Here is a 13,277-nt window from a genome sequence, read left to right on the forward strand (position 1 = left end):
TTTCTCCGGCATTCAGAGCATGCCGAGTTTTGCAAAAGAGTTTGGGAGCCAGGACAGCTCTGGAGAGTGGGCTTTATCCGCTGCACGGGCATCATACACCTCCTCTACAGCATTCGTGGGAAAGCTGATTGGATCTTTGGTATACACCTATTCAGAAGGTATGAACTGATTAAAGCTGACAGAAGCTCTAGATTGCGCCACTGCTCATTGAACGCCTTGGTCACCGATGGGCTATCTGGATCTTGGTGGTGATCGTTTGGGTTGGTGTCATCCTTGAGTCCACCTCGCGAGAGATCGCGCAATTCATCGTGGGCAGGATTGTCATATATTTCAGGTCAGCGACTTTAATCTTGGATTTTTCACGAACTATTCATTAACTTGGAACTTAGCGTGGGAATTGCTGAGGTGACCTCGACGTATGTGGAATGAAACTCTTAAAAGACATATCTTATGCTGACAAATGACATGCTGCCACAGTGGTTACCAATCCGAGATTGCACCAGCAGCTATGCGTGGCACAATAGTTGGGTCTCTACAACTATTCAATTTGATTGGCCAAATTCTGGCTTCCGGTGTGAATCGGGGATACGCGAGCTCGGAGCAGAGATCAGCGTGAGTTCAAAACAAATTCAGTTGTGAGTTGAATTAATCAATAGACAGATGGATTACTCCAGTCGCCTTCCAGGCCGCTATTCCGGTCTTGATATTCTTTGGAAATTTCCTGATACGTCAGTTACCCCGTTCTGGGTTGACGTACTTACTAACAGAGTGTAGCGGACTCACCCCGATGGCTTATTAGCAAAGGTCGAAGTGAAGATGCGGTTACAGTTCTCAACAGGCTTCGTCCAAAGGCTGATGTTCAAGCTGGGCTTACGCGACGGGAAGCCGATGCAATCCGGGAGGTGATACAAGCCGATATGGAGAGTGGCTCGTGGATTGAATTATTTGTAAGTTACTGACTTTGAGTTTCGGGCCGACTGTGCTCTAAATGTGTCTTCTACAGCAAGGTGTTAATCTTCGTCGAACGGCAATCTCGTCCTCTCTGCTCTTCCTTCAACAGCTTTGTGGTCAAGGGTTTGTTTCTGGGTGTAGGTCCTTTTTTTCCTCTATTGGGCAAATTGAAAAATATACTGAGCATCTGTATAGACTCTCCACGGTTCTATGACTCTGTTGGTCTCTCAAGCCAGGCGTTCAATTATAACATTGGATCGGCGACACTCGGCTGGGGGGGTTGCTTGCTCGGAATGCTTCTCAGCGATTTCGTTGGCCGAAGAAGCGTTTTGATCTGGGGCGGTATTGGACAGACGATCTTTTTGTTCCTTGTTGCTGGCCTAGGGTTAAAAAAAAATCCAACAACCTCAGACGCAAATGGGCTTGTGGCAGGGGTGATGCTGTATTTTTTCGTCTACTCTGGGTAAGGTTTCTAACCCGTCATACCACGCTCTAATCTAACAGCAGCAAAACAGGACCTGGGGCCCTTTAGCCTTTACAGTAAGTCAGCAATGTGGCTATCAGCATATTAAGACTCAGACTCATTATGTCTTCATTAGGTTGCGGCCGAAGTGGGATCCGCACCTTTACGTGCTAAGACCTTGTCATTGGGCGTTGCTCTAAAGTACAGTCAACCGAACTTACCATTATGGGTTCGAGTCTAACAAGAAATATAGTGTTGTGTCAGCATTTATAGTTTCTTTCTGCGTGCCCTACATCTTGGACGATATTAGCGCGAATATTGGGTGGGTTTTTGGAGCAATCGCATTTTTGTGCTCCGTTCTGGTGTTCTTTGTGCTTCCCGAAACGAAGGTGAGATGATCTTTCTGCATAATTATCGCATTGGCTAATATGTCCGGCGCAGAATCGGTCCCTTGAGGTATGTTACTCAAATTTGTTGATAACTGATATATTAATCCAATGCTCTCTTGTTTTTAGGAGCTAGATGAGTTGTTTAGGGTGAGTAGAATCACCACGGTCATCATCTGCGGCGGCTAACAGAAGTAGTCTCATGTTCCAGCGAGAAAATTTAAGAAGACAGAGACAAATGGACCGGGCAGTTGGTGAGAATGAATATTGCACGTATTCTAAGGATTTGTTCTAATTTCCTTTCAGGGTTACGGCGTTGGAAACTTCAACAACAGACCAAGCGACAGATGAAGCGACGAGAAAGGAGAATATGGGAGAACCTTCAGGGCCGCATTAATCTCCAGTTTGTTTGGCGCATATTTACGTTCTGCAAACTATTGAACGTTCACTATAATCATTTGCATGGAACTGAATTTAATAAGAATACTTGATTTGCAAAAATATCCTGCATTATCCATGTTTAAAGACATATTTGGCCTAATCTGCCGATTGATTGTACTTTAATCTCTTCAAGTCAATCTAATTTTTGCAGTGTTATGCATTATCAGGCAGTGTGCACCGTTCAGGCTATGCTTGCCTGTCATCGTGGCTGGAACATTCTTGGGGTGGCTCTTGATGGATCTGCTCCGTTCCTGAGCAGCCCATCGCAGATGAAGTCTTTGCCCTGAAGTCGAGCGAGAGCGAGGGGATAGAGACTGTGGCCCAAATCGAGATTTACAAGATTGACAAAACCTGGATCCCCAGTCTGGAGAGCCTCGCAAAGAACCGGATCACCGCTCGTGATGGCTGCCGCCACCGTGGCCCTGCTGATGTAGACGGCTGGTCTCAATTGGGAAGATTTGGCAAAGGCAATCGCGGCCGCAAGTGGAGCAGGCTGGGCATTCTCTGCGGCTGTTTGGATGATAAACTCGAGATTTGGAATAGCCCTGGCGTTCACGTAGCGTCGGCCGTCGATTACGTCGGCTTCATCACAGATTCTCAACGAATCGTCCATGGCACTCTCGCGGTATTTTTGTTGTGACAGAAGCCGCTGCAGTCGAGAGGCATCCTGGGATTTCGCGGCAAATAGCAAAGGTCCAGCCGCGTCAACGCCTTCGAGGACGGCCCCGATCGGCCTTTGCGAGGGAAAGATTGAAGCCATAGTGCATTCCTTAGTAAGTCAAGCCAAAAAGCATTGGATTACATGCGATCGCGTAATCTATGCTATGGATGATGGTGGTGGCGGCGTGGAACGGCTCTGATCGAGCGACGACTTCTACCACGTCTTTATGATGCCGCCCTCGTCACGCGCTGTCACCCTGTGAATAGGAAAGAGCACGAGTGAATATATGACTCAGCTAAACCAGTAGCGAAGACATGGACCCAACGGCTGCGAACAGGCGCAAGACTAATAATCATACGTCCTTCCGACAAAGTTTACTAGCGAGTCTAAATTCCCCGAATCCGTCAATTCATCAATCCAGAGGTCCTAAGAAACATTCCTGACGTTAGGGCGCAAGCGTAAAAGCCGTGAGGATGGTAGGTTTGAGTACTTTAGTGATCACAAAACTTTCACCATCCATGGATTAACCATGCTGGTATCCCGACACTTTCTTACATATCCTGACTTACATCACATGTACCATTCTAAGAGAAGGCGACGTAAGCTGCGTTGAGGTTGAGCTACGTGATTGTGAGCTTTGCAGTGCACGTGTTTGGCTGAACTCGGGAGAGCATATAAATGATGGGGGATCAATTACATCGCCGGATGTCGTCTTGCCAGAGCGACCGTAGGGCATTCAAATACCCCAATATAAGGTCAGAATTTCCGATAATCAACCGAAGACCAGCACTGCCAGGGTCACCTAGGTTAAAACAAACGTCATGGAAGAGATATTTGCCAAAACGAGTGACCGTCGGGTATCGCTAACTTGACCACGAGCGAGTGCCTTGAGATTAGCTTCCCTCAAAGATCCCGCCCGTATGGCACCATCCGTTCACTGTAACCCCCCGCATTTCTACGCCACTCTGTCGCAGTGGAGCCTAAAGCCACTATCGAGAAATTAAATCTCTCCGGCACTCCACTCTGATTTCCAAGTCATCCCCTCGTCTGTTAGTTGATCGGCAACCTGCGGCGACCTAACAAGCTCTCGCAAATTAGACCTTGAGACGTTGTAACCGAGTCGACCTCGTATTTGTTGCTCATTCTGACCTTTGTGATGTCACTACGAGGCCACCAGCACTCCACCATCTCTTCCCTGGGCCGATGAGGAATAGCTTTGTGTATATGTGGAGACATATATAATACCTGAAGCCCCATGTCTTACCCTTCCTTCTAGCATGCTGCTGACATCAACTTTTTACCCCATCATGCGTTTCTTGTCAGAGATAGGGTTGCTTGTCGCGGTGTCTGCACTACAGATTCCGCTGGCTGTGGCCGCTCACAACGTAGTTGATCTCTCCGACCAGAGGTGGACGCTGACCAGCCCTGGCAATGACACAATCAAGATCCCCGGAAAAGTCCCATCGCAAGCCCATATCGATCTATATGCCGCAGGAATAATTGACAACCCGTGGGTTGAGCCTACCCGATAAAACGACAGAAGACTAACCGCTCATAGACTGATTGGCCTAAATGACTTTGATCTCCGCTGGATTGCATTTAGCAACTGGACATACAGCACTGAGCTGAGAGGAGTGTAAGCCGGTCCTATAATTACGTGATGTCCACCAGCGTCTGACCTATGAAGGCAAGACTCCAAGCACCTACAAACCAGCCTCGTCTTCCAAGGCCTCGACACCTACGCTGCCATCGAGTTCTGTGGCCAGCACGTCGCCAACACAAACAACCAATTCCGTCAATGGGTCTTCGACATCTCCCACGTCCTCGCATCCTGCAAGTCGAATGAGCCCTTGCTCGAAGTCAAGTTTGGCTCTACGCCCAACATCTCAGCGGCGATTGCTGCCGAGCCCGGCCAGGAGACGTGGCCAGACGGCGTAGACGAGGTTTACGAGTTTCCAAACAGACAGTTTGTGCGCAAAGAGCAGTCCGATTTTGGATGGTAAGTGAGCCGGCTTGGCTTTAAACTTGTATTATTGGCTGACTGCTGTAGGGACTGGGGTCCGGCGTTTATGCCGGCGGGCATTTGGCAGCCAGCGTATCTGGTGCAGCTTGATGGGCCGGCTTCGGTGTATGTAAAGAACTCGGATTTTGACCTTTACCGCAAAGGCCAGCTCAACAACCTGCCGCCGGATCAGACTGCCGATTGGATCTTTAACGCCAGCGTTGACGTCGTCGGCTCTGTGCCTAGGGGCTCGCAAATGAGGTACACCATTGCAGACTCGGACTCCCATCGCAAAGTTAGTAGTGGGAACTTTGGCAACATCGAGAATGGTGGAGATGTCATCACCGGAATTGCAACGCTCAAGGCATCTGACTACGAGCTTTGGTGGCCCAACGGCCTCGGTCCCCAAAGGCTGTACAACATGGAGGTGGAAGTTGTGTCCGGAGGTCGGACCATTGCTTCAGTCAACAAGCGCATGGGTTTCCGAACCATCGTTCTCAACATGGAGCCCATCAGCGATCTGCAGCTCTCGCAGGGTATCACCAACGGCAGCAATTGTAAGACTACCTCCCTGCTACTAGAAGTCGCTAACAGGTCCAGTCCACTTCGAGATCAACGGCCACACTTTTTACGCCAAAGGAGCCAACTTTGTGCCTCCTGACCCGTTCTGGCCCCGCGTGACCCCTGCCCACATCAAGGGTATCCTGAACGACGTGGTCGACGGCAACCAGAACATGCTACGCGTGTGGTCTAGCGGCGCCTACTCACCCGACTTCATGTATGACCTCGCCGACGAGATGGGCGTACTGTTGTGGTGCGAGTTCGAGTTCAGCGTCTCTCTCTACCCCGCAAACTCGGAGTTCCTGGAGAATGTCCGCCAGGAAGCTGTTTATCAAGTGCGACGTACCAACCACCACCCATCCATGGCGCTCTGGGCTGGCGGGAACGAGATGGAAAAAGACGAGCTCCCCGCCATACGGTCCGGCTCGCCAGACTTGTACGAGAAATATCTCAATGAGTATCTCGAGCTGTTCCTCAACACGCTACTACCAGCTGTATACGGCAATTCGCACAGCATCAGCTACATGCCCTGCAGCACCAACAACGGATACCTAGAGCTTGATTTCAGCCTACCGATCCCCTTCGTTGACCGTCTCTACAACACCACGCCGGGTTACCTCTACGGCGACAGCGACTTCTACGACTACAATGCCGCGCAGGCATTTGACATCAACGAGTACGTCGTCAACCGCTTCGCAAACGAGTTTGGCTTCCCGTCTGAGCCTAGCTTGGAGACATGGCGGGAAGCCATTCCCGAGGATCAGCTGTACTTCAACTCCACCATGGCGGTTTTGCGTAACCATCACTATCCGCCAGGCAGTCTTGCGACAGACGAGTTGGAGAATCCACTAGGGGGCCAGGGTGAGATGACGCTCGGAGTGGAGTACTGGTATCCCATTCCCGACAAGACTGATTCGGTGGCCAACTTCTCGGCGTGGTGCCATAGTACGCAGATATTCCAAGCGGACTTTCTGCACACCAAGATCCAGTACTACCGTGCGGGCTCATCGATGCCACAGCGACAGCTGGGCTCGCTGTACTGGCAGCTCAACGATATCTGGCAGGCCCCAACCTGGTCCAGCCGCGAGTATGACGGGCGGTGGAAGGTGCTTTTCTACGCGACCAAGGACGTCTACCAGCCTGTCATCGTGGCCCCAGTATACAACGTCACGACCGGTGTGATGGATCTCTTTGCTGTGTCCGACCTGTGGAGCGACGTCAAAGGCGAGGCTAGCTGGGAGTGGATCGGCTATGATGGGAAGCCTGTGAACACATCTTTGTCTGCCAAATCTCAGAAATTCACCGTTGGAGCCGTCAACGCTACTGTGCTGTCCAGCATGAACATCACCGACCTGACCAGCAGTGGCAGCATCCCTGCCGACAACGCTGTTCTAGTTGCCACCGTGACTGCGAGCGGCACTCCTCCAAATTCCAAGGCGACCAAAACGTACACGCACTCTAACTTCTTCACAGCCACCCCTCTCGGAAAGGCTAAGCTAGTAGATCCCGGTCTCACGCTTCAGCAGGAGCGTGGTTCGTTCACTGTAACGGCCGAGAAGGGTGTGAGCATGTTTACATGGCTGGCGCTGGACCCCAAAGACGCGGGGGTGATTGTGGTTTTTGACGATAATGGGTTCCTGTTGCGGAAGGGAGAGAGCAAGACTGTTGGGTATCGCATCTCTAGTGGGGCGAGCACTGGATGGGAGACCCGCGTTACGGTTGAGAGTATTTGGAACAATACGCTGCCGGAATAGGTTGCTATCAGTTGCCCGGCCGCGAGAGCTGCAGTCCGTTCGAAAATGAAGCGGCAGTTCAAAGAAAAGTTTATTTAATACAAGCCCAATCCCGCTTGAATCTATTATTTCCACGCCATCCTCCACCCTACCCCTTGTTATAGTTAATAAAGGGTAATTAATCATCCGAAAGCGAGACAGAAAAACTACTCGGGACCGGTCCCTCGTAGAAATCCCAGCTTTTAGCTTTGCCGAGTGATGGAACAAAATCGTAGTCGGTATTATACTAAATTGCTTTGGGGATAGATCGCGTATATCTATTTTCACTAGACTGCTTAGCTTCTCGCTCGCTTGCCAATCCCCCGCATGCGAATGTTCCCCACTTGTGAGACTGGAGTCTCCCTTTATTAGACTTCAACTTGTGAACACTTCGGGCTTCAATACCCCGCTTGTGAAGGATCCCGCGGTCTTCCCAATTTGGTATTACAATTTTGCCAAGTAAAGTTAGACTGTAAGCTCGGACAGGTGGGGTAGAGACAGCCAAAAGGCCACCGGCGCAAAGATGCAGCGAAGGGGGCACATTAACTTTATCTCCATGTTTCGCTCGGAGGAACCTACTTCTACACCGACCTCCTTCAAACTCTGCAATAAGGTTGTAATTCTCCTCTGCTCTAGCGCCATATACAGCTTAATGAACCAATATGGCCAACTTCCAGCCACAGGTACGTCAACGATCCGTCCCATCAGAACCATGCCTGACGCACACGATTCCGTGTAGTGGACGAACAAAGCAGTGGTGAAGCCTAGTAGCATCGTTGATAGTGGGGCAAAGTTTTCCTTTGCCAAGGATGCTCCCGGCGAGACATTCGGGAAACTCGAGAAGCCCATACCACCTTCCAATCCGTACACATCTCTAACCGATGACGAGGCGGAGCATTTTTTGGTCCACGGCTGGCTTAAGGTTGAAGGTGGTTTCCACCAAAAATATATTGATGAGTGGCTTCCAGATTTCTGGATCCGCACGGGGTACGACGAGCAAGACAAGACGACCTGGAAGGAAGAGTATCTCCATGTGGCTCACCATCGTCAGGCACGAAATGAGGAGTTCTGCCCTAAGGCCTGGAGCAAGATTGTTGACCTCTGTGGTGGAGAGAAGCGGATTCACGAAACGCGTGAACGTTGGATTGGTGACAACTTCATCGTGAACTTTGGGAGCGAAGCTCGGTCCAAGGAGGATCCGGCATCTCATCCTCCCCAGGATAAGTCGGGTTTCCACTCAGATAATGACTGGTATCGCTCCTTTCTTGACTCGTCGAGCACCGCCATGACTATTGTGCATTGTTTCACGGACATTCCAAAGAACGGAGGAGGCACCTGGTTGTGTGAAGATTCTATGAAAGGTCAGTGAACAGACACACCCTTGCAAGTTTGATTATACAATAAGGATAAATATCCTTCCCTTGCGTCACCAGTTTGCCACTCTGATGGCCATGTTCACCAACACAAATGCAAATGCTACACCCATATATCCATGCTACATTCTAAGCTCCTTCTACCTAACTTACCTAATCGCCTAGGTGTTTGCGAAAAGCTGTACGCTCATCCTGAAGGCCTCGATCCCGTTATTGACACCCCCGTTCTCTGCAAGCACGCCAAAGACTGCCATAACTTTACGGCCGTCGAGGCGAAGGCTGGTGACACGTTTATACTACATGGCCTGCTGCCACATACCAACAGTTTCAACTACAAACACTATGCCAGGATTATTACTAACCCTCATGTAACTCTCAAAGAGCCTTATAATCTTAATCGAGGCAGAGGGGACGGTGACTACGTGAGTTTGACTTATCTCGTTGAGAACCACTTTCATATATGCATCGTAACCGCCTAATCGCATTCGCTGACTGTTCTCAGTCTCTGCTGGAACAAGTCATCCTCCGAGCCCTTGGCCGGACCTCTATACCGGAGTACCACCCTACACGTCCTCGAATGTTCTGGTACCCCCGCAACTCGGCATTTAAGCTCAACAAGGTCGACGATGAACTAGCACGCCTCAAAGCGGACCGAGCCAGCAGGGGCATGCCCGAAACTACCATTGATAGCGTGTACCTTGGTGGTGAAGAGGTCATGAAAGATTTTATTAAGCGCAATGGCTACGACCTCCCGTTTAATAAAGATATTGGATTAGAGTTACGGCAGCATGTGGCGTAATCAATGGCGCTGGAGAGTAATCCGCAGGATTTGAGAAAGCTCCCATCCATCCTTAGAGCAGGCACTGGCAGGTTCGCGGTCGCGACTTATTGAAGCTTTGGGGGCTCACCACGGTCCAACGCCCTACATTCTACTAGAAATTCTTAGAGATTGTTTTTCGTTTGACCTTTGCTGCGCTATGAGACTAGCGATTAGGCTTATAAATATACCAAGTCGCACATAAAGTCTACCCGCGAGTCTCTATTGCCCAGAACCGCAAAACCACTAGTTAGCTAGATACGATCTTAGGAATACAAGGAAACAACCAACTAGTTTATACCAAGATATTGTTCTTTAGACGTCAATCTATAAAATAATTCACTTTTTGTGGTTTTTTGCATTGTGATACGTAAGTTTTTGGGTTTATCCGACCATGGAGAATGCATTCTTCTCTTCTTCACTCTGCGCTAGGGTACCAATTGTCCATTGCCACAGATCCTCTTGCTTAGACTCATCGTAGCTTGCTTGACTGGACTTGATCTTCTTGTTGCCCTCAAAATAAACCCCGCTCACACCATCGACATCCGATGCGATCGCCAACTGAGCTAAACAATTGCCAGACACTTGGGCCGTGTGTACATTTGGCGAAAGAAACAATCGTAAGAGAGGGGTTATACAGGGCAAGATGCGGAACCAGATAAACTTCTCCACGCGACTGGCATCTCGCGCAAGACCTGTGCCCGGCATGAGACCCGGATCAAAAGCAGTGACTGTCCAGTTCTTTCCGGTGCTTTCTTTGATTGACTGGAAGCGTCTGTGCAAGGCATATGTGTAGAGGACGTTGGCTAACTTTGTGTTGGTGTAGTGCTGACGCCCATTCGCTTTCGCCAATGCGAGCGGCGGATGAGCGAGCTCTTCGGCAGATATGTAATTTGCATCTGGGAGGCCAGTTTTCTGCTGAGGATCATGCACTCCGCTCGCGACGTTCACAACACGAGCATGGTCGGCGAGATGAGGTGTCAAGAGAAAAAAAAGTAGAGCATGGCCGACATGGCTGATGGCAAAGGTCTTTTCAAACCCGTCTTCTGTGTACTCGGCCTCTCCAGGGAATTGCAAGGCTGCATTGAGGACGAGCGACTGGATTGGAGGGAATCTATGGTCTTTCCAGTCTGCCACGAATGACCGGACCTTGGACAAGGATGAAAGATCAAGTTTCACAAACTTGACATTCATTTGACCGAGAAGCTGGTTGATTGCGTCTGCGGATGCATTGGGGTCAGATCGCGACGCAATGATGATTTGATAATCCGGATGCTCGCGAGCAATAACCGTGGCGCAATTAAACCCCAATCCAGTGGTGCCACCAGTGACAAGGACGCTGCGATTGAAGGTGGACGACATCTTCAGAGAGATCGGAATTATAGTAATGAACGATGAATCAGAGGTTGATGATTTGTATGGCTGTGGGCTGTGGAATCTAGGAAAGGGCCTTGCCGTTATATGTTGGAATTCATTAGAACATCAGGAGAGCCTCTTGCCGGTTTGATTGTTCACCCGACGCCGTCTACTTCGGAGATAGAACCAGGCAGACGGAAGGAATGCGCGCAGCCTTTCAGAGAACAGTCTTCCGTGGGGCCGACGGTGCCGTTCCACGCTAAATCAGAACGGCACCGTCGGTTTCTGTATCTGACTCGCAGATTCTTTCTACTGTTGGAATATGGAATATGCGTATGGACTAGTAAATCTACCAAGCAGTCCGATCCGACAATAATGAAAACGATGATATCCAGTCTATCTTCCCTGTCTAGTATCTATAGGAGCAGAAAGCGGGAAAAAAAACTACGGGAATGTAACAATCGCACCTCGGGCGCCAGTTCCCATAACTAATGGTAGATCAGATGACTAAGCCGCGGCAGACGGCCGTCTATTAAATTACTAGTGGGAGATTTACCCTTACATTAATTTTTCCCTCTACTATGGGCCTGTGATCCTACAAATCTACGAAGAAACTGCAGTGATAGGCGCCAGGCGTACTCGAAAGGATCGGACTAAGTTATAGGATGGATGGAAAACTCGTTCAAACGAGCCTTCCACCACAGGCACTGTTTCACTATTGCGCGTCTCACGAGGTGCTGGTCTGTACCGTTTGCCAATATGCAGTCCAGCCAGGAGGTATTGTCCGCCACTTGAAGGATATTCATCATATCTATCGTGAGAATCGACGGCCATACGTCACATATGCCAGCAAGCTCAACTTAAGAAAACCTGAGGACATACGGCATCCTAGTCCGGATGAATTTCCAGTGCCTTACCTGCCACTAGAGAAGGGGTGGCACTGCAAAGCTCCTGGATGTGAATATCTTTGTGTGTCGATCAAGCGTATGGAGACTCATTGGTCAGCGAAACACGGTCGTAAGGGTAACCCGAGCCATGATTGGAACGAGACGCCCCTGCAGACTTTCTTTCGCGGGAATATGCTGCGATATTTTACCGGAACTGGACAGAGAATGGACCTACAGTCTAGATCCGACCCTCATGAAAAGGATGTATCCGCGGAGTCACTATACATAAGAAAGATCACCAACAAATACAACTTGGATATGCTTGACTTACAGATCCTGGAACACTACTTCTCTTCATCCTACAAGACTTTCGTCACAACCGATCGGACAGAGCAAATTTGGCTCGACGTCGTGCCAAGTCTTGCAAGCAACCACCCATTCCTACTAAAGGGTATTCTGGCTTGCACGGCTCTACATATGGCCCATCTTGACCATACACAATGCCAAAGATATACTATCCGGGCCTTTTTGCACCAGGAACCTGCGATTCCCCTATTCCGCTACGCCATAAACAACCCAACAGAAGAAAATTGCGACGCAATCATGGTATTTGCATACATTCTGGTGGTTTACTCCTTTGCAATCGACATCGAAAATTCTAACAAGTCATTTCTCATCATCGACGACTTCAACACGGATTCATCGTTGCATCAAGAAGTTATTCTCCCTCAATGGTTGTATTTCATCCGCGCCGGCTGCTCGATGCTTTGCGATGTCTGGGACAGGATTGAGTCTGGCCCTGTTAGTCTCTTGGCTGCCGCATGGGAGACCAAGGATAACGTCGGCGATGGTGAATTACCATATCTGGATCATTTTCTTTCAATCGTTCCAGACGATGGATCCTGGGAATATGAAAGTATCCTGATATACCGACGTGCTGCGACGGCGCTAGCCGAATCCTTTGCTCACCTTGAACGCGCAAGGGTGAAATCTGACATCAATATGTGGAATGTGCTCGGGGGGTGGCCAGTCGAGGTGGAGTCTGAATTTTTCACTTTACTCTTCAACAGACACCCGGGGGCCCTAATTTTGCTTGCTTATTATTGCGTGATGGCGAAGGAGGTAGAGAAATCCGGGTATTTTGGGGGTAGATCTGGACGCCTCATTCGGTCCATTGCCGACGTCCTGGACAGGAGATGGCATCCTTACATCCAAGGGGCAATAGATCAGATCCTTTAATTGACTCGGTTTAAGAATGCTCCATTTTGATAGCTTTTGAGCAAATTAAAGGCTAGGATAGCGACCATCGTGAGGCCGTAGAGAGCAAAGGAGCAACGGTGTTCTTCCTTAGTCAAAGATAGCCTGTGGTCATAAGGAAAAAGTAAGATTAATCTAGCCGATGTTTGCAAAAAGGAAGCATAGTGAGTTGAATCCTGAGACAAGTGCTTCTGTGCTATTAACCAGTTCCGTCCACTTGGTCGGGCAAAATCTCGGCGAGCGAAACTGGCGCGAGATGGACGCGTCAAACGACGCGTCTAATGTAAAGAAAATATCAAACGTCTGTACTAAGTCTCTATCGCGCAATACTCGAAATAGGTATCAGCTAC

At 49.4% G+C, this 13,277-nt stretch overlaps 5 protein-coding genes across 5 annotated transcripts; 3 read left to right on the top strand and 2 right to left on the bottom strand.

Moving 5' to 3' along the window:
* Positions 1 to 19: 19 nt before the first annotated feature.
* Positions 20 to 2,197, top strand: PFLUO_LOCUS3375 (uncharacterized protein; the record flags this gene model as incomplete). The annotated part of the gene is made up of 15 exons (XM_073780615.1): positions 20 to 139; positions 192 to 334; positions 390 to 416; positions 478 to 612; positions 661 to 728; positions 775 to 947; positions 1,004 to 1,088; positions 1,147 to 1,414; positions 1,467 to 1,491; positions 1,551 to 1,615; positions 1,668 to 1,803; positions 1,856 to 1,870; positions 1,930 to 1,950; positions 1,999 to 2,054; positions 2,107 to 2,197. 15 exons carry the CDS (start codon positions 20 to 22, stop codon positions 2,195 to 2,197), a joined length of 1,428 nt encoding a protein of 475 aa, XP_073637452.1.
* Positions 2,198 to 2,440: 243 nt separating this feature from the next.
* On the bottom strand, positions 2,441 to 3,001 carry PFLUO_LOCUS3376 (uncharacterized protein; the record flags this gene model as incomplete). The annotated part of the gene is made up of 1 exon (XM_073780616.1): positions 2,441 to 3,001. The coding sequence occupies one exon, from the start codon at positions 2,999 to 3,001 to the stop codon at positions 2,441 to 2,443; it is 561 nt and encodes a 186-aa protein (XP_073637453.1).
* A 1,208-nt stretch (positions 3,002 to 4,209) lies between these two features.
* Positions 4,210 to 7,219, top strand: PFLUO_LOCUS3377 (uncharacterized protein; the record flags this gene model as incomplete). The annotated part of the gene is made up of 5 exons (XM_073780617.1): positions 4,210 to 4,412; positions 4,461 to 4,538; positions 4,590 to 4,901; positions 4,953 to 5,461; positions 5,505 to 7,219. 5 exons carry the CDS (start codon positions 4,210 to 4,212, stop codon positions 7,217 to 7,219), a joined length of 2,817 nt encoding a protein of 938 aa, XP_073637454.1.
* A 680-nt stretch (positions 7,220 to 7,899) lies between these two features.
* PFLUO_LOCUS3378 (uncharacterized protein) lies at positions 7,900 to 9,409 on the top strand (the record flags this gene model as incomplete). The annotated part of the gene is made up of 4 exons (XM_073780618.1): positions 7,900 to 7,920; positions 7,977 to 8,598; positions 8,776 to 9,032; positions 9,113 to 9,409. The coding sequence occupies 4 exons, from the start codon at positions 7,900 to 7,902 to the stop codon at positions 9,407 to 9,409; spliced, it is 1,197 nt and encodes a 398-aa protein (XP_073637455.1).
* Positions 9,410 to 9,811: 402 nt separating this feature from the next.
* On the bottom strand, positions 9,812 to 10,789 carry PFLUO_LOCUS3379 (uncharacterized protein; the record flags this gene model as incomplete). The annotated part of the gene is made up of 1 exon (XM_073780619.1): positions 9,812 to 10,789. The coding sequence occupies one exon, from the start codon at positions 10,787 to 10,789 to the stop codon at positions 9,812 to 9,814; it is 978 nt and encodes a 325-aa protein (XP_073637456.1).
* Between the last annotated feature and the right edge of the window lie 2,488 nt (positions 10,790 to 13,277).

This window comes from Penicillium psychrofluorescens (genome assembly GCF_964197705.1).
Source record: "Penicillium psychrofluorescens genome assembly, chromosome: 2".
NCBI lineage: Eukaryota > Fungi > Ascomycota > Eurotiomycetes > Eurotiales > Aspergillaceae > Penicillium > Penicillium psychrofluorescens.